The sequence below is a fragment of the Carlito syrichta genome, unplaced genomic scaffold (assembly GCF_000164805.1).
Source record: "Carlito syrichta isolate Samal-C Ts95f unplaced genomic scaffold, Tarsius_syrichta-2.0.1 Scaffold304364, whole genome shotgun sequence".
Taxonomy (NCBI): Eukaryota; Metazoa; Chordata; class Mammalia; order Primates; family Tarsiidae; genus Carlito; species Carlito syrichta.
The window spans coordinates 51,580-69,308 of NW_007248460.1; the positions used below are offsets into that span (position 1 = coordinate 51,580).

A 17,729-nucleotide genomic window follows, 5' to 3' on the forward strand; every position below is an offset into this window, starting at 1 on the left:
TTGTGTGATTTGCGGGGGACACACCTGACTGCAGCTCTGGTCAGCCTACCTATCTGTTCCCATGAAGAGTGAGTGGAGGGGGGTCTGTGCCTGCCGTGACAAACATGGAAAACCCAACGATGGCCCCTCACCTGGCCCGGAGTTGCCTGGCGTGGGCTGGAGCAGAGCTGGCTTCCTGGAATGTTCCTTTGGCCCGCGAGTGGTTCTGTCCCAGCACGCTCTGCTGTCGGAGGCCGAGCTGGGGTCCGGGGCCCGGGGCCCCTGTCTACTGCCGATCAGTTGGCCACATCAAAAAAGCACTTCTGAAAGCAGAATACGAGGCATCAGACAGGCGGGTGACTCACAGGCCTCTTTTGGCCTGCACGACAGCCCCACGCACCCCACAGGCTGCCTAGGGCTGGGACGAGGTCACTCCACTTCCTTAAGGAAACTGCTGGAACCCGCGGCCCCCACGTGCTCTCTAGAGGTGCCTCACGTGTTTTCGTTGTTTGCAGACACATTGAGGTGCAGGGTACTGAGCTGAGGCCACAACGTCCCTTCTCTTGCTCAGCCCTTAATCCCGCACACACAGAGCACTGTATGGCTGAAGGGGCCTGGGGGCGCAGCCTCTTCGTGGTACCTGGGAGGGAAACCTCAGCCTGACCTCGGGAGGCTCCCCAAGCCTCGGCAAAGTAGCTATTAAGGGAGGTGTTGCTTGCAGGGCTTTGCACCCATGGCCCATTGCCACCTGGACAGCATGACCTCTGGGCATGAGGGGTTGTCTCTCTGACCTTTATGACGAAACCTATCTGATGGCAAACCCTATGGCTGTGATGTGAAAGAAACGCTCTCTTGTGAACCCGTGTTCACAGCAGCCCTGCAGTTGAGCCGCGATTTGCTCGCCCTTGGCTTCCTGGGTGCCTTCACACAAGGCCAGAGCTGGGCACCCAGGCCTGCAGGCGGTGGCACCTGGTGACAGGTGTGCCCGGAAGAGCCCTCGGCCTCCCTGTGGCAAAGCTCCCAGCGCAGGGGCTGGCCTTCGCGCAGGCATCTCACACTGGCTCGGCACTGTCGTCTGCAGAGCCCGGTGACTCTCATACCTGCGGCCATCTGAGTATCTGAAGGTCGTGGTGGCCCGCCCTGGCCCTGTCCCAGGGGAGATAGAGTGGGCTAGAAGGACAGATGGAAGATGGCCAATAGCAGTTCGAGTTGGTAGAGGAAGCTTGTAACCAACTCTAAGCATGTGGTGGATGACGTCACAGCTCAAGAAAAGCCAAGGCAGTGGCTTCGTGGGGCAGGGCCCCCTCCGGGATGGGGCCCAGAGGGAAGGCTCTAGAATGGTGCCAGTGCCGAGCTCGCTCAGCCGCAAGGGCTGGGGGGGTCACAGTGCCAGTGCTGAGGAAGAAATGGAGGCTGAGCTCAGAATCCCCTGTGCATCTGTTCATGTGCTTGTGTCCAGGTGTGAATTGTAAACTGTCTAATGTTTGCATTAAACAAAATGGCGCCTACCGGATCCTTGTCTTCTGATGGCATTAAGGCACTTGCTTTGGCAAGTGATGCAGTTTTGTTCCCCTCAAGTCATTTAGGATGTGGAGCCGACTTCGACCCTTGTCCCCAGCCAAAGGTATTTCTCTTGCCTTCACCCCTCAACGCTTAGTGTCAGGGCTTGGGGGTGGGCCCCCTCATTGTGCAAGCAGCTGTGGCCAGGGGCGTGGAATGACAGGCCGATGTCCTGGGGCTGGGGGGGGACAGGGACAGGAACAGGGCCCCGGGATGCGACTTCTGGGGTGAGGGGAGGGGTGTTGGACAGAAGGCAGTAGAGCTCCTAGCTCCAGGCAGTTGTTTCAGCCAAAGGGGCCCTGCGCCCTGTCACTGGTTGCAGCCCTGTGGAGAGTTGCTGTTTGGGACGCTGTGTCCTTGTCGGCAGCTGGCAGCTTGGTTTGGAAACTGACAGCCGGGCATGCCACCATGAACGAGATGCCACAGGCCCTGGGTTTTCACGTGGAGGTCAGTTGCATTTCTTGCTGAGGCACTGAGTCCTCAAACTGAAGGCCACTCTGGTCTAAGGGGGGTGGCCCCCAGGCAGCCTTTGGGCCTAGCACTGGGCTCTCTGGCTCCCTCAGCAGTGATGTGCACGAAGAGGGGCAGGGACCCCAGGCTCTTCTAAGAAGGGTGACACGCTGGGGATGGTGCGATTGCATCCAGGCCTTGTCCCCCTGGGAGGAGGGAACAGTCTCAGGCCTTGGAGAGCACTCCATCTGCATGGGGACTCGCTGCCCCAACTCACCGGTGTCTCCAGATATGTCCTCGAGGTGACAGTCAAGGGGCACAGCAACTGTAACATCAAGTACGTACCCGTTTCAGCCAGAACACTTAAGACTCTTGACTAATTAATTTGATTCAGTAAATGAATTAAGTCACATCAAGACATTTTACGTATATTAACTGTGCTTGGCACATAGTAAATATGCACTACATGCTATTTTATTACTCATTTCCCTCAAGGGAAAAGTCGATTGAAATACTTAGAAAGAAAAACAAAACAACAAAAAAGACCAGGGAGCAAACATATTATCATTTTAATTACAGATTGAAACGCAGTGCATCAAATGAGACAAATACTGTGCCAGTTTTTAAAAACCTGAACCATAAAAGGTTTTGCATTCTAGTACACTTAAGTAAACGAAAACAATTTGCTTAGATAACAAAACTATACTTCAAGTTGTTTTAGAAACAGTTCTGTGCTAGGAACATACGGAGGAAAATGATTGCTTGTGCTTCTTTAAAACCACGAGGCGTCTAGGGAGCCCGAGGCGGAGTCCCTGCTCCCACTAGGGGAGGAACTTGCCCCTCGGCTTCCGTCCAGAGCATCACCCGGTCCACACTACGTTTAATAGTCCTAGTCAGCTGGAGGATTAAATTATATTTCTGGGTGGAAAATGGGAAATGTCTCCACTAAAAAAAATCAGTGTGTCAATGAAGAATCCACTTTATTCATTCAGAAATAAGCACTCAGATATGTTAGGAACATAAATCGAAAGCTAATGTCGATTAAACTACAGTTTCGAGACAAATCCTCCAGATGGTAGAAATGGAAAATTGATTTTAGGTTATCAAATGTACTTGTAATCAGTCTTTCTGGTATCTTGCAGAAGGATAATTTTCTATAAGACTCAGAAGGTTCCGAGTTTTAAAAAGCCTCTATTCTCTATGTGTTTAACTGTAGAAAACCTTAATATTTTCAAAAATAAGGTCAATATGTAGGACTTTACGTACAATCCGGTAACTTGCAACCAACCAGCTATGGCTGTCATGCAGTCACACTGGGGTGGGGCGGGGAGCCTGGGCGCCACTGCAGCGGTGGGGGAGGGGTCTGGCTCCAGGCCCTGCTGTGGCCATTTTGGACTCCCAAGGTGAGCTCGAGTCCTGCAGCCCACGGGGACCCTGGGAACCTGCATCGATGGGCACAGCATCAGGGAGAGGGTGGCTCCCGCGTGCAACGCTTGTTCCACAGCCTGTCACAGCTCAGAGCTGTAGTGCTGGAGGGGACAGCCCCGGGTGGTGGTAGACTCGTTCCTATCAGGCCAGAGGGAGGGGCGGGAGCGGTAGGAGAGGCCTGACCAGCCGGCTGGGAAGGGAAAATCAAGGAAGGGGCATCCTATGCTCCCCCAAACTGGAGCCACGCACAACGACCGCTTTCACATATCGGTGGGCAGTCAAGTGCGTATCCCGAGCTGAAGGGATCCAGACAAAACAAGGCGCTATTTTGCACAGGCAGAGCACGGGCGAGAGCAGGCGGCGCTATGAAGGGAGGGTAGGAGGCAGGGTCACACAGCCCAGGAGGGCTAGACAGCAGTGCCCCTTGAAGGAGCTGTCAAGGAGGCCGTCCCTGTGCACAGCCGCCGCGGCCTCAGTTTACCCCGGGCAGGGCCGGAGGACGACATCCGGCCAGTTGGCACGGGGACTACATTCCCAGCAAGGGACCCGGCTGCCCCGGAAGGCAAGTACCAGAGTCAGGCGAGGCCTCACCACCGCCCTGAACTGCCACGCTCGTCTCCTCTCAAATGTGCCACGGAGGACTGGATGAGGTGGGCCGGGAGGGCGTTTCCCCCACGGTGCAGCGAGGCGGCCCCTCCCCGGGGACGCTCGTTAACATAAAAAACGAGTAGGAAAATAAAGCCATGTCTCTTCTCTAAAAATACCTTGTATGTACACGACTAACTGTTTCGGGGGGCCTCACGTGGGCGGATGGCTGTGGGCTGTCTTCTCCCCAGATGTTTCACTTGACAGGGGTTTTCCAGTCGTGGCGGAGCCGAAGGAGCCCCGGGCCGGCCTGTGGCCCCTCTGTGACGGTGTGTTTGAAGGGAGGCTTTCTTGAAGCTAAGTACTGGACCGCATTCCCTCGAGTCTCACCCGCTGCCTGGACGCTGGGAAGCCGGTTCACAGGGTGGGCGGGATGGACGGCTCCCCGGTGAGTCCGCGGGCGGGAGGATCGCGGGCTGGTCACAAAACAAAGTGCTTGCAACAGCGAGGGCTGTCACCTGGCCACACGAATGGTCCCGGGGCCTAATCCTAACAGACAAGATCACGAGCTGCAGCCATGACAGCGACCGCCAGGTCCCCGTGGAGCAGCAGGATGGCCCGAGCCGGGGGTCTTGCCCGTCAGACCGAGGTGTGGACGGGGGTGGCAGAGTGGGAAGGCGAGGAGCCCCGCTCGGACGATGATGAGACTGCGCGTGCAGCCGCCTCCCGCTGCAGGTCCTCCACACGCTTCTGCAGCTCCGCCCTGACGGCCAGCAGCTCCTTGAGATTCTGGTGAATGGGCATCTGGCGGGTGGGAGAGAAGGCGGCGTTATCGGCCGTCCTTGGAGCGCGGCCGGCTCCTACGTGGTCGCTCCACATCGACGCCGCCTTAGCCTCGGGACTGGCTTGCCCCCAAGACACCTGTGTGCCCCAGTCCCAGATGCCACCGACCGACCTCTCACCAAGTGGACAGTGGCCCCGGCCCCACGAGCTTCCGTGGGCACGGAGGGGAGGTCTAGCCCTCTGCCCACCTTGCCTGGCTCTCGCAGCTGCCCAGGTGGTGAGCGGCTCAGGTGAAACCACACACGGCCAGTCAGCCCAGGGTGTGGGTGCAGCATCCTCGACCGTCACAGATGCGCACGTGGAGACCCCTCCCAGCATCCCCATTAGCAATTAATTCGTGAGGTGTGCTTCCGCACTGGTCGAAACAGCTTTGCTGACTGAGAATACTTCCGTTAAGCCAGCCCCTCCCTGCCCGCCCAGCACCACCGTGAGGCCTCGCCGGGATCAGCTTTTCTCTTTCAAACCCATGTACTGAGGGGGCGTCCGCGAAGAAACCAGAAGCGTTTTCCTGGACAGAAGGGACACCCCATCCCACTATTTAACGGTCTCAGAACCCAGCCCACTCGGCCAACAAGTCCTCAGCACCTACTAGGGACCGGGAAAGCCGAGACGGGCTTTTCCCTCAGAGAGCACTTCGGCAGGGGCACACAGCGGCATGCCCCTGGGTACACTGCTAAGGCCCGCGCCAGCGCCGTGCCCGTGCTCCCCAGCATATCTCCACGCAGCTTTCTGTGTGTTTTCCTCACGTTATTTTTATTTGCAACGAACCAAGGGCATGCCTGAAGGAACAGGAAAGTCTGAGCCTTAGATACAAGACCAAGCTAGAGAACACGCCTGTCCAGGGCCAGTCATGTTTGCCCCGCGGGTGCCAGCGTGTATGAGACAGCCAAGGGGGTCCCAAAGAGACGGGCGGCCCGCTGGCCCTCCTCGCCCAGCCACACCTCAAGGGACGCCAGGGTGCCCCCTTCCTGCTGCCGTCCTCTCCTGCGCCTTTCCTCCCTGTGCTACCTGCTCTCGCTTCCCTGCCCCATCACTGGACACCCACATCTACCTGACTGCTGACCTCTCTGCCGCAGTCTTCAGTGCACACCCCACCCCCATTCCACCCATCTTGGTGCTGCCAGAGTGAGCGTTCTAGAACATACACCGGGCCTCATCATGCAAATCCCGGGATGGTTCCCACAACGCCTGGGAAGAAGTGCAAACTCCCACCTGCCTCTCTAGTCTGCAATGGCACCAGGGCCCAGCCCGTGCCCCAACAGTCCATGTGCCCAGTCCCGAGGAGGTGCCTGCCACATGCCTTCTGTGTTTAGGATGGAAAGCCGTGGCCCACAGACCCTCAGCTCCCTTCAGTGCAGTTCAGCAGATGAACAAACAACGCCGGCCCACCTGCCTCCCACCCTCTGAGCAGTGTCAGGAGCTTGGTGTGGATTCATGTTATACTCAGCAACCCAGTGGGGTCCCAGTGAGGCTCAGGACTGTGCCCTGACCAAGTCACTGCCAGTGGGAGACGAGATTTGGCCCTGGTCGGGGGCCTCCTTCCACAAGTGCACACACCAGGCCGCAGGATCTCAGCCAAGCTATGGCTTCTCTGACCCTTCCTTTTTCCTCTGCGTCATGGGATTGCTGTGAGCATTAACTGCGGTCACGTGTGTACAGTTCCCAGTGGCATGCAAGAGGGCTGTGAGTTAAAGCTATCGCTAAGGTTTCCGCCGCCACCACCATTATCGTCCTCACCATGTCACAGCTGACTGCTTACCCGGGTCAGGATCTGACTGTGTCTGAGAACAGATCTGCTATTAGAGGTTCTCAGAAAGACCCGGTCCCTGCCCTCACAAAGCATGAGGCGGGGGTGGGGGTGCTGTGTGGCTGGGCCAGTGGCCCCAGCAGAGGGAGCCGGCACAGCAGGAGGGGACCCGAGCCCAGGGAGCTCCTCTCCCAGACTCCACTCTGCCCTCCGTGCTGCTCGCCATTTCTTCACCCCTGCAACCTGCCGTGCAGAGGGGAGTGCTGAGGGAGTGTCCTGCAGTAACTGGGAAGCCCCGTTTAGCCAAGGGCATTTAGTTCAAGTAGCGGTTCTGTCAGGCTTCCCACTCACATGAGACACCCCACCAACCACCTGCTCTTTGAGCCACCAAGAATACTACTTGGTGACTCTTTCGACATGAGTTGAATAAAACAGTGACTTCCCAACACTCTGGTTCATCTTCCCTGTTGCTAAAGCAGATGACGCAGAAGCCACCCAGGAAAGAACTCGGCAAGGTGCCTCAATCAGACAGAAATGCAGGAGGGTGAGGCAGAAGGTACCGGGAGGGGGGCTGACTCTGGGCCCTGGACAGCGTGCTCCAGGAGCCCGCATTTAGCATCTCAAACCGAGCAGCTGAGGTCAGAAGGGAGGGCACTTCTGGAACCTGGACTCCAGAGAAAGGCCAACGGGTCCCTGCAGGTAGACATCGTTGCCTGAAACCCAGGACAGACATTCGTGGGACTGGCAGCCCTCGGGCACACGGCTGGTTTCTGGGCACGCATGCCATTGCAGAGACTGTTCTCCTTCCAACTCTGTTCTCATCTGGGGGAAGAGTCCATCGAAACCAGCTGTCGTCATGGCAGGGGCCTGGCCTTCCAGAGCGCACGGTCTCAAGGGAGTGATGCTAATAAAAGAAAGCCAGTGCGGCAGCAGGAGCTCAGGTGGTGGCCGGGGTGCAGAGGGTGGGGGAGCTGGGGCCCCAGGCAGCCACGGGGGCAGTGCGGGGCTGTTACTCAGACGGGAGAGAAAGGCCTCTCTGGCAACAAGTTGGAGCATGGTCTGGAGGGAGATGAGGCAGGGAGACTTGACAGGAGGCTTTCCCAACAGCCGGGAGGTCTGAGTGTGGAGGGAAGGCTTGAGGGAGAGGCGGGTGGGGACAGGAAATGTCTAGCATGGGTGGGCTCGAGTCCTCCGTTAGCTGGAGGGGGCACACACAAGACTCAGGGCTGTGGAGGAGCCGCTGTGCAAGACAGCCTGGCCTCGGCCCGGAGCGAAGATGGCACCTCCTCATCCTCCACCTGGCCACATCCACCGAGCCTCCTGCTAGTGCTGCACGCCACGCTGGGTGCTGCGGGCCCTGCAGTTTCAAGCTTGTGGTCTGAGAGGCTGTGGGCAAGTGAAAGGATAGTTGTGTTATCGAGTGGCGACAAATAACTAGCAGTGCCCTGGCTCTCGTTGGCAAAGTGCACTGTTTCGGCCAGTAAACACATGGCGTAGGCAGGTAGGGTGCTCAGAAGAGGGAGAGGAAAGCACCGGAGGGCCGTGCTCATGAGGGGGCTTTTTGGAGGCCACGTGTAACTGCTAACTAACACCGGAGTGCTCTGTCGGGGGCACACAGGCAATGGGATCGGTCCTCATGGTGTGGGCCTAAACACAGAACTTTCCAAATGAGTCAGTAATGGCTACATTGAAGCCTATATGTCAAACCCTATATATAAAACGCTGACCAAGAACTTGACAAATGTGAGCTGACTGTTTTCCTAGGGCAAAGATGCCTGCCCACTTCAGATGTTCCTCAGTAAAGAAAAAATCCTTCCACCTCAGCCTCCTGAGTAGCTGGGACTACAGGTGTGCCAACACCGCACCCAGCTAACATTTTGATTTTTTTGTAGAGACAAGATCTTGTTATGTTGCCGAGGCTGGTCTTGAACTCCTGGCCTCAAGTAGTCCTCCTGCCTCAGCTTCCCAAAGTGCTAGGATTATAAGATTATAGGCGTGAGCCACCGCACCCAGCTGAGGGTCCAGCTTCTGTGATGCACGTTTCAAATGCAGTGCAAGGAGCCACTAGCTGCTTTCTGTGCTGCCACACGGGTAATGGGATCAGTCTTCGTGGTATAGACATAAGCACAGAACATTTGAAATGTGTTAATAATGGCTGCATTGAAGCCCTATATGTAAAACACTGACAGCTGACCAAGATCTTGGCCAATGTAAACTAATTGTTTTCCTAGGGCAAAGGGCTGGTCTGGTGCCGGCCCACTTCAGATACTCTTCAGTAAACATTTTACAGCTCTGAAAATGAACATTTTCACGGCTTAAGACACATGCTAAAACTGGAAGCCATTTGGAATTGAGAGCTGTGCTCTGGTGAGCTTGGCATTCAGATCCCCTTGATTCAACATATTTGCATCAGTGGGAAAGTGACCAAAGACCCTGTACTCTCTGTAGCAAGCAGTGATTGGGCAACTGCACTTGAGCCTGAGCGACTGAGTGAGACCTCAACACCACCCGCTACACACACACCAGAAGCTGCAACTCCAATACCGAAAGGAAAGGAACTTTCCAAACCCACTGAGTTAAGGAAGATTTCCAGGGACAGTCCCCATGGCACCAGCTCCCGGCACAGTGAGAGGCCAAGGCTAGGGACAGCATGTCCTGAGTCTGGGGTGGGGGAGGTTTAAGGAGCCATCTGTGGGATATGGAGCCACCAACTTGGAGAGGAGGACAGGTACTGGGCTGAGCGAACACTGTTCTAGTGTTCCGGAAAATACTCCTGAGGCCCTAAGGTTGGCAGGGCCGGCTTAGGGCATAGAGGAGAAAAGCATTTTTGCGGCGGAAGCAGCATGAGACAGATGGAAGGAAGAAGGAACCAGTCTGGGAAAGAGGAGGCAGGTGATGGCCAGCAACAGCGGGACACACATCAGCTGGGGCCTGGAGCTGAGGCTACAAGTGCGGGTGCTGTCCAGCTAGGAAGGTGGGACAGTAACAGTGACGTGTCCTTCAGGTTCTAGGGCTGGGCCACGGGAAGAACATGGCAGCAAGGACTTCCCCATGGCTAGTGGTCTTGGAGAGGAAATGGAAATGGTTAGGATGCCGGGAGAAGAATTGCTCAACAGTACTCTGGCACCATGCTCCTGGTGGACTGCCCATTTAATTCAGAGCGTAATCAACTTCAAAAAAGAAAAGACAAAACCTCCGCAGAAAGCTCTCTGTGCACGGAGGTGACAGCTGCCTCCACCTGTCCTCTGCCCTCCCAGAGCCAACCATGCCCTGGCCTCCCACGCGCTGGAGATCGGGAGTGAGAAATAGGACCGTGTCAAAACCCATGGCACAGCAGAGGACGGGGGGCACTTCAGAACCCCACACCCAGGCCCGCCCACTGGACAGCAAGGGTAAACACAGGCTTGGCTGGCTGGCTCCTGTTGTGCACCATTTTCTAACTCTTTTCAATCTCAGAAAAGCGCCTGTTCTGTGCTCAGCACATGCCCTCTTGCCGACACACTTTCCATCTGCCTTTCTGCCGCCTTTTCGTGGATAACAGGGGGAATAGCTACTGTCCCGCCCACAATACCTACAGGTGAAGGAACAGACACCACCGTGTGCACCTTCATCAGAAGACAGAGGCACCAAGGATTTTAACTCTAACACAGCGGATAGCATCTGGGTTGGTATGTAGGAGGAACCTGCTAGACTATGAATGCAAAGGATCGAACCCTGACACATGACAGCAGAGGACCGTATACTGTGATAATACCTACCATGTACATATTACTATACCACCATCTTTCCTTGGAAAGAAAGACATACTTTTAAGAAAAAGAAGAAAAAACAAAAAGATACCTGAGGTCTCATCCGTGGATTCCATCGTACGTAATAGTTTACCCATAATTCCAAATGACTCAGACTAGCAACAGGGTATAGCACATGGTTTTCATAATTCACAAAGAAGGGATTAGAAAACTCATCCAGCTGGCTATTGATATATGACCATAAAGATATAGTCTTTGTATATAAATCCTGTCAAACAAAAAGGGACACATTTAAGATAAACTTTTCTTCATATTCTCAAGACTGACATTACATAGAGAAAAACACTTGAATAATAAATGAAGTGAATTCAAATACTGAAAAGTTCATGAACACTTACTAAGTCCCACCCTTGTCTTCCCCCATGCTTAGTCTCATGGGGGGATGACATGAAAACACACACTGAGCCGGACTCGGTGGCTCAGCCCATAATCCTGCACTTTGGGAGGCTGAGGTGAGTGGATTGCCTGAGCCCGCGGGTTCAAGACCTGCCTGGGCAACTTGGTGAGACCTCATCTCTACAATAAACTTTAAAAGAATCAGCCGGGCGTGGTAGCGCACGCCTGTAGTTCCAGCTACTTGGAAGGCTATGGCGGGAGGATCGTCAGAGCACAGCAGGTCGAGGCTGCATGACAGAGTGAGACTCCAACTCAAAAAAGAAAGAAAGAAAGAAAGAAAACACACACTGGCTGCTGTCCTAGAAAAATGTATTGCTGAGCCAGGCTCGGTGGCTCAGCCTGTAATCCCGTGCCTTTGGGAGGCTGAGGTGAGTGGATTGCCTGAGCCCGCGAGTTCGAGACCCGCCTGGGCAGCAAGACCTCATCTCTACAATAAATAAAAAAAAAAAATCAGCCGGGCGTGGTAGCGCATGCCTGTAATTCTGGCTACTCGGAAGGCTGAGGCGGAAGGATCGCCGGAGCCCAGCAGGTCGAGGCTGCGGTGGCCGGGAGCGGCCACTGCACTCCAGTCTGGGCGACCGAGTGAGACTCCAGCTCAAAAAAAAAAAAAAAATGTATTGCTGGTTATGTAGAATCTGGCAACTGTGTCCATGGGAAAGCAGAATGAGAACTTTCCAACAACCCACAGGCTGACAGGGCCTACCAATAACAAATGCTTTTTAAAATTCTGGTGTGAAGTTTGCTTTTGTGACTCTTGATACTGAGGAATGTGGGTAGAGCTTTCAGTTAAGAGTCCTCAAACTGGAGACTCATGGCTTTCTGGAGGAAAATGTGCCATGGTGACAGGCTGGAGCAGCTTTATATAGCGAGGTCAACATATCATTAAATTCCATTGTCCCCCAGTTTTACAGTACAGTAAGTTCCTACATACAAACCTTTGAGTTGCGAACTTTCAAAGATGCGAATGTGTATGTAAGTAAGTTCACGTGTCTGGCATACATGTCATGTGCTGTACTGTAAGATTAAAAATATTTCCTTTATATTTTGCTTGTTTTTATGTATTATTTGTGTGAAAAGTATTATAAACCCATTACAGTTCAGTACTACACAGCTGATTGTGTTAGTTGGGTACCTAGGCTAACTTTATTGAACTTACAAACAAATTGGACTTAATGAACATGCTCTCAGAACGGAACTCGTTTGTATGTAGGGGACTTACGGGTACACTAGGTAGAAACGTTGTAACAACTTGCATTACGTATCTGAACAAAAACACCCACATTCACAGGCATGGTGGGGCAGGTAAGCATTAAATAGACCAAGCACAATGACAAAGTCAAATGAGAAAATGATGAGACCCAGAGAATTTTCTACCATTTTGCTGCGGACATCCTACAAGCTATATAAACACAGGAACATTCAATTATGGCCATCTCATTTTTTAATATATTGTATTTACAAGAGAAACACACAACACCAATTCAAAGGATCCAAAACAGCTAAAATAATCTTGAAAAAGAACAAAGTAGGAGGAATCATGCTTCCCATTTTCAAAACTTACTACAAAGTTACAGGTATCAATACCAGTGGTGCTGGCCTAAGTACAGACATGGAGATCAAGGGAACAGGACAGAGTCCAGAAATGAGTTCTCTCACATTTATGGTCAACTGATTTTCAATAAGTGTGGCAAGGAAATTAATGAGGGAAAGATAATCTATCCAAAAAATGGGTGCTGGGACAACTAGACAGTAAATACACAAAAGGATGACGCTGGACCCTTCCTTCACACCATATACAAACATTAACTCAAAATGGATCACAGACCGAGATGTAAGAGCTGAAAGTATAAAACTCGTAGGTCAGGTGCAGTGGCTCACACCTGTCGGAGTTTGAGACCAAGTTGGGCAACACAGTGAGACCTTGTGTCTACCAAAAATAAAATTTAAAAGACAAACAAACCAAAAAAACTTCCAAAATCCCACTTGGATAAAAACACAGAAGCAAATCTTCACAACCTTGAGTCAAGCAATTGTTTCTTAGAAATGATACCAAAAGCACAAGCAACAACAACAACGAAAATATAGAAATTGAACTTTATCAAAATTAAAGACTTTTGTGCTCCAAAGGAAACCATCAAGAAAGTAAAAAAAAAAAAATAACCCACAGGATGGGAGAAAATGTTTGCAAATTATCTATCTTATAAGGTACTTGTATATGTAATACAAGAATATATAAGGGACTCTTACAACTCAGTAAAAAAACAGACCAATAACCCAACTTAGAAATGGACAAAGGAACTGAAAAGACTTTTCGCCATGGAAGATATACAAATGGCCACAAAACACATGGAAAGATGCTTAGGGAAATGCATATCAAAACCACAACATGCCACCTCCCCACCCACTAGGGTAGCTGTAATTTCTTTAAAAAGGAAAATAGTAAGTGTCAGTGAAACACAGAGCAATCAGAAGCCACGCCTAGGTGTATACGCAGGAGAACTGAAAACACACGTCTACGCAGAGACTTGTACAGAGTGTTCACAGCAGCATTCTTTGTAAGAGCCAAGATGGGAGAACCCACATTTCTAAATGCGGTCTAGTCATATCATGGAATGTCGCTCAACCACAACAAAAGGAGGTATGGGTACATGACGGACAGTGAAAGCATGATGTAAGTGAAGACAGGAAGTCATAAAAAGTTCACCTATTCCTTGACTCCATGTCTATGAATTGTGCAGAACAGGCCGATCCACAGAGATAGAAACTGGTGGTTGCCATGGGCCAGGGGTAGGGGGAAGGGAGAGTAATGACTAATGGGGATGGTGTTTCTTCCAGGGGAGATATATATTTTATGAAATTAGATACTGGTGATGGCTGCATAATATGTGAATATATAAAACCGCTGAATTGTACACTTTATATGGGTGAACTTTATGTACACTATATCTCAAGACAGCTGATTTTCTTTTAAGAAAAATACATTTTACACCCCCCAAAACAAGATAAAACCATAGTTTAAATTCTACATATGAACTTCATTCTTCTGTTTCTGGTTTCATTTGCTTTACACAGCTTTATTGAGCTATAATTCATATATCATAAAAATTCACTCTTTTAAACACAGTTTTCTTTCTTTTCTTTTCTTTTTGAGTTGAGGTCTCACCCAGTCGCTCAGGTTGAAGTGCAGTGGCGTGATCATAACTCACTGTAACCTCGAACTCCTGGGCTCCAGTGATCCTCCCTTCTCAGCCTCTTGAGTAGCTGGGACTACAGGCACACTCCACCATGCCCAGCTAACTTTTAAATTTTTTGTAGAAATGAGGTCTTGCTATATTGCTTAGGCTGGTTTCAATCTCCTGGTCTCAAGAGATCCTCCTGCCTTGGCCTCCCAAAATGCTGAGATTACAGGCATGAGTCACCGCACCTGGCTTGCTTTTATTTTTATTAAGAAATTAACAAGGCCCTATCACACTGGGTCTGAAAGAATGTGGATTTTACCCGAATTGCAGTGGGAAGTGGGGAGAGGCACGTGATGGGACTTAAGTCAGTGGCTACTTGTGCTGGTTGCTATGTTTAGAATGGACTGCTGACAGCTAGAAGTGAGGCAGGGAAGCCCATTCCTGGGCCGCTGCCTTAATCCAGATGCGAGACAAGAGGAGCTGGAGCTAGGCTTGGAGGGTAAAGTGGTTAAGTGGCAGATTAAGAATCTATGGGGGGGCAGCAGTACTTGTAGTGGCAGCTGGGAGGAGGGCAAGGGAGGATCAGAGGGGGACTCCTATGGATTTGGCCTCAGCACCTGGATGGCCAGTGGTGCTTTGTACTTAGAGGCAGAGGAGCAGAGGAGAAGCAAGGAAAGGCATTCAGATCCCTGAGGCCAAAGGCACCTTGAGAGAGGAGACGGGTCAGAGTGAGAAGAGGACCCGGGACTGGGCCCAGGTAACTCCAACTAGACCCTGGGTAAAATGGAAGCCAGCCAGAGAAGACTGGGCTGGGGAGGCCAGTGAGGCAGGCAAGAGGCAGGGGGTGGGGTCACGAAAAGGGGGCATGGCCAACTGGGAGGCTGCTATGAGACAGAGGGGGGCATTGCTGACAGACGATATCCTCTCAAGTCAACAGTGTCCTAACGCACTTGGCGCACAGACAGTAGGACTTTCTACGAACTGCATTTTTCCAGGGCCTTCTCACTTGACAATTTCTTTTATTATCCCACATTGAGGAAAAAAGGAAGAGGTGACATGGAGTTCTGAGAAGCTTGGTAGCTGCTTCTTTACCAGCTTGAGGGAAAAGACAGTTTAGCTTGCTACCTTGAATGCGGTTTCTGGCTCACTGACAGACTTTATTTGTCAAGGTCTTCAAGTATGACCTGCCCAACACCATGGAGAATGAAAAGCAGAATCATACTATTTTAGAGTCAGTGCACTGGAAGTACATGAACCTGGAGTCAGAAGGTCAGGGTCTAGTACTGACCCCACTCCTCAGAGCCATAGGCTCTGGGTCCCAGCCCCCTGCACCCCAAAAGGAAGGGGCTTGTGTGAGGCACACGTGGTGGGGCTGCAGGAACCCTGGAAAGGCACCTGCAGTCAGAAGCAGGACCAGAGTCCAGACCTCCCTCAGTGAGTCCTCCCTCCACTCAGCCTTCTTACAGTGACACTTCTTGAGAGAGGTGCCCAAGTAACAGGGGAGGTAGCAGGCAGGGAGATAACACACTTACCTCTTTGACTCGCTGCTGTTCACAGTTGCACAAAAAGGTTCCAAACAGACAGCTATAAAGGTGATCCAAAATCGTAATCAAGAACAGTTCGTTAAACTCGAATGCTGAAGGAAACTTAAATGGAGAGGAAAAATAAGATTTAGCCTTTAAAGTTCAATTTCTAAAACAAAGTAGTATTTCTTTTATGAAAAACAGCTAAACTGCAACTTGAAATATAGGCAGAGATTAAAAGGAGCCCATGTAAAATTTTCCCATCATTAGTTTCAAGTCCAAGCTTAATCTGAGAAACCACCAGAAGCAACAAAATGTGTTATACTCTGTAATGCCTAAAAAAGCTTATACAGCTTCCACTTCTCTCTATGGCAGTAGAACAGAGCCCAGACTCACCCTTCTGCCAGAAACAACTAGCAAGCTGGATAATATATAGGAAATGACTGTTTTCAGACACTGGCAACAGGCAGCATAGACTGTGACCCTGAGAGAGGGGAAGCAAATCAGGGAGCCCTGGTACTATCCCAGCTTCCCACATGCAAGCACATTCCAGGCCGGGCTAAGGGGGAATCTGGTCATAACACACGCTAAGTGACTCAAGAAGAAATAGAAAATCTGAATAGCTCCGCAACTCTTAAAGAAACAATTCCTGGCTGGGCTCGGTGGCTCAGCCTGTAATCCCAGCACTTTGGGAGGCCGAGTAGAGTGGATTGCCTGAGCCTGCAGGTTCGAAACCAGCTTGGGCAACTTGGCGAGGTCTCGTCTCTACAATAAAAATCAAAAATTAGTCGGGCATGGTAGCGTGCACTTGTAGTTCTGGCTACTTGGAAGGCTGAGCCGGAAGGATCGCCGGAGCCTAGCAGGTCGACGCTGGGGTGGCCGTGAGTGTGCCACTGCACTCCAGCCTGGGCGATGGAGTGAGACTCCAACTCAAAAACAGAAAAACAAAAAAATAAACAATTTCTGATTAAGAACTTTCCCACAAAGACAACTCCATGAATGTACACCACCAAATCCTTACCAAGGTGTATGAGCAAGTTGAATCTAGGGTAATACAACATGACTGAGTGGGCTTTACCTCAGGAATGCAAGGCTGGCTTCACATTTGAAATTCTTTGTTACAAACCAAATCAATTATTGTAATTCACCATATTAGCAGAGGAAGGAAACAAAAGCACACAATCGTCTTAATTGTTCTAGGTAATTCTTAATGAGGTTGTACAGAATTCCAGTGAAGACTATCACCATTGTCTGCAGGTTCTAGCTAGTAGCTGGCAGGGCGTGATCTGGAAATGATAACAATTATTCTAGCAGTAGGCATATACTAAGTGCCTGCCCTGTGCCGGAATTCTAATTTTAAAACATAGTGAAATATCCATTACTTTCTATATGAAGCAAAACCAATTAGAAAACCAAACAGAACTTCCCAGCATATTTTTATTTAAGTCCATTTACTTTAAATACCTATTCTTCAATCAGAGTGATGTGTGCACACTATCATGACATATCCAGACAGCTCTAGAGAGTTGATCAGGATCACTGATATACAAGTTTGTTTTTTACCTTAGCTCCACTACTTTACTCGACTAGCAACAGGCTTTTCAATTAGAAATAATAGTCAATCCAGGACTGTCCAAACCCAGCTGGTGTAATAGCCTGGTGGGAAAATGACAGTTTTAGGTAGAGTTTGGATTAAGATAGGCCTCTGTCTCCATCTTAAGGATTTCGCTCATAGAAACACACACCTGTCTTCTAAAGAGCTCCATCAAGAATACCACTTCTTTAGCAACCTCTGGAAAGTAGCTGGTTGTTCTTACTAGCATTCTTGTTCTTAGATGAACTAAGTCAACAATGGGATCTCTCTGGCAGAACTGCTAATGATAGCTACTGGTTAGTCCTCTCCTGGATCCTTTAAGATTGCTCCTTGCAACTCTGACAATGCTCTCACATTCCAAATGGCTATTTAAAAAAAAACAAACGTATTTTAAATTAAAGATGTGGGGTACAATTCAGGATTAGGTAGACAAATGGTCATCGTACAGGTAAAGCTTTGGTCTCCCTTTGGTCCCCACTTTGCCTGGTTTGAGATCAGGTACCCTTACTGATGTTGTATTCCCCCACTCAAAATGGCTATCTTTTTTTTTTTTTTGAGTTGGAGTCTCACTCTGTCACCCAGACTGGAGTGCAGTGGCCACTCCCGGCCACCGCAGCCTCGACCTGCTGGGCTCCA

The 17,729-nt window shown here is 50.9% G+C and overlaps 1 protein-coding gene across 3 annotated transcripts in view; it reads right to left on the reverse strand.

Moving 5' to 3' along the window:
- Positions 1 to 3,699: 3,699 nt before the first annotated feature.
- The window catches only part of MTMR1 (myotubularin related protein 1), a 67,285-nt gene continuing 53,255 nt past the window's right edge, over positions 3,700 to 17,729 (reverse strand). For 2 of the 3 annotated variants that reach the window (XM_021713241.1, XM_008059789.2), the window contains 3 exons: positions 15,509 to 15,622; positions 10,433 to 10,609; positions 4,642 to 4,806 (listed from right to left, as the gene is read on the reverse strand). In XM_021713241.1, the coding sequence (XP_021568916.1) occupies positions 4,642 to 4,806; positions 10,433 to 10,609; positions 15,509 to 15,622 (456 nt within the window). Of the gene's footprint in view, positions 4,807 to 10,432; positions 10,610 to 15,508; positions 15,623 to 17,729 lie in introns of all 3 variants that reach the window. The other variant, XM_021713240.1, reaches the window with a different exon arrangement.